The following is a 1,935-nucleotide window of genomic DNA, read 5'->3' as shown; positions in this document are numbered from 1 at the left end:
ATATTATATTATATTATATTATATTATATTATGATAAGTATATTTTCTTAGAAAACAATTGGATCCTATTTATAATTTTGTGTAACTCTTATATGAGACTTTTGGCACCAGATGAACACTAGTATTTGTCGAGACGTGGCACTCGTTAAACACTAGTATTTTGTCGAGACTTGACAGAGAAGGCCCCCGCGTTGCTCGATATGTGTGTCGCCCTCATCACCACGGCGCCACAACCTTCCTCCCCACCACGCCCTCGCCGCCGTCGGTCGGCGATGCTTAAGAGACGCAGTGTGTGGGGCAGGTGGCGGGACCTTTCTCCCATGTCTCATGATCTCCCTGTCCACGTTCTCGTTTGTCACCGTGGCCATGGGCAGGTTGGTCGGTGGCCTCTCATCAGCGTGCAGTCGTTGCTTGGAGCGTGTCTCGCCCAGACGGGGCTTGATGGGGGTCGCTTGACTCGGGATTGGGTGGGCTCGGTCAGATGGGTTGTAGTTGCTCAATCCTGGGCGGTGGCATACCGCTGCTGGACTCCTCTACTGCCCAGATCCGGGTGGGGAGTCCCCTTTGGTGTGAAAGGAGGCGCCTTTCCGTCCCTTCCTGGCGGTCGATGGCCATGGCAGCGGGCAGCGGGTGGTGGCACGAGCGGTGGTGCAGGGTTGCCAGATCTTGTATGCCGGGCTGACGACCGCGGTTACTGTGGTTGTGCGGTTGGCTCTGTGGCGAGCAACACGACAATATTCTCTGTGGCTAGGAGGGTAACGAGGTGAGGGGTGCTGGGAGATCCTGGTGTCATTGTGGCTTCGACAATGACAGCTCCATGGTCAAGATCTAGGGGACCCGTGCTAGCACGGCGATCCTTCCCTCGGGTTGGCTCAGTTTGGTAGCTCAGGTGGTGCGAATGAGACTACGAGCAAAAGCTCCACGCTGGCGATGGTGATGCCTGTGGTTGTCTCTTCCCTCTAGAGGCATGGTTGTGTGTCCCCTCTTCGTGAGAGGGTTTCAGGCTCGACTGTAGGTGCACGCTGCATCGTTACCCCCTTGGGCGTGTCACTGGGGAGCTCGGGTACCTACTGGCTGCAGTGTGCCGACTTCAGATTTGCTTTGACCCTTGCGTGAAGCTTCTTTGATTGGCGTGTTGTGGATTCGTTGGTCTCCTACTATACCTGTGTCCTTGTTGTCACCATTCTCGGTCCTCGATATGCGCTGGAAGGTCAGTGCCCCACAACTGGAGCGAGAAGGCAAGCGTCCCTCTCCGGCGATAGCCTGGTGTGTTCGGTGCAACAGGGTTTGATGGTTTTCCAAAGCGGCACTGTTTTGTCCCTCTCTAGTATTCTAGGTCGCCTTTTGTTAGTTGCGGCGCCTCCAGCTTTTATGCTCCTGCGTTCCCGCTTATATCTCGGATGTCGTTTTTCTCTTTTGAGCTCCTTGCATGGATATTTTCTCATCACTTTGTATGGATTAGGCCTGGGTGAAAGCCTGTTTCAAGACTTATATGTGTACTTGAGATCCTTTGAGTAATTAATGTGGAACTTTGTGAAGTTTATGCGAAGCTTGATAAAAAACATTGATGTAAACTTTTTTGGAGGAAAAACACATTAATGTAACTTGGTGAGACGGTAGACTATTGTGATTTGTAGAACTTGTGTGGAACCGTTGTGGTATCGTCCGTTCGTATGTTGACGAAGAGAAATGGTGCGTCTACGCGTTGGTAGATCTGAGAGAGCAAACTTAGCGACTGGTTTTCCTAAAAAAAAAGTAGCGAGTGGTTCTCAGTAGGGCAAACACCAGGCAGAAAGTTCAGAAACTCCGCTTTGACTTCTACAAGTACACTTTTAGATCTGTTCGACCTTCGACATATCAACCGCCAATGGGTGAGTAACATATGGAAGGAAGTCAGAATTTATTATAGGACCCATGGCACATGCATGCAATTAA

The 1,935-nt window shown here is 50.8% G+C and overlaps 1 protein-coding gene across 1 annotated transcript in view; it reads right to left on the bottom strand.

The window, feature by feature from the left end:
- Positions 1-368, bottom strand: part of LOC119279393 ((S)-beta-macrocarpene synthase-like) — a 6,963-nt gene extending 6,595 nt beyond the window's left edge. Inside the window, exon 1 of the mRNA XM_037560638.1 lies at positions 312-368. Coding sequence (XP_037416535.1) covers positions 312-368 — 57 coding nt within the window. The remainder of the gene's footprint in view (positions 1-311) is intronic.
- Positions 369-1,935: the final 1,567 nt, after the last annotated feature.

This window comes from Triticum dicoccoides, chromosome 3B, assembly GCF_002162155.2.
Source record: "Triticum dicoccoides isolate Atlit2015 ecotype Zavitan chromosome 3B, WEW_v2.0, whole genome shotgun sequence".
NCBI classification, from domain to species: Eukaryota; Viridiplantae; Streptophyta; class Magnoliopsida; order Poales; family Poaceae; genus Triticum; species Triticum dicoccoides.
The sequence above is the reverse complement of the archived record's forward strand: the minus strand, read 5'-3'. Positions and strand labels throughout refer to the sequence as shown.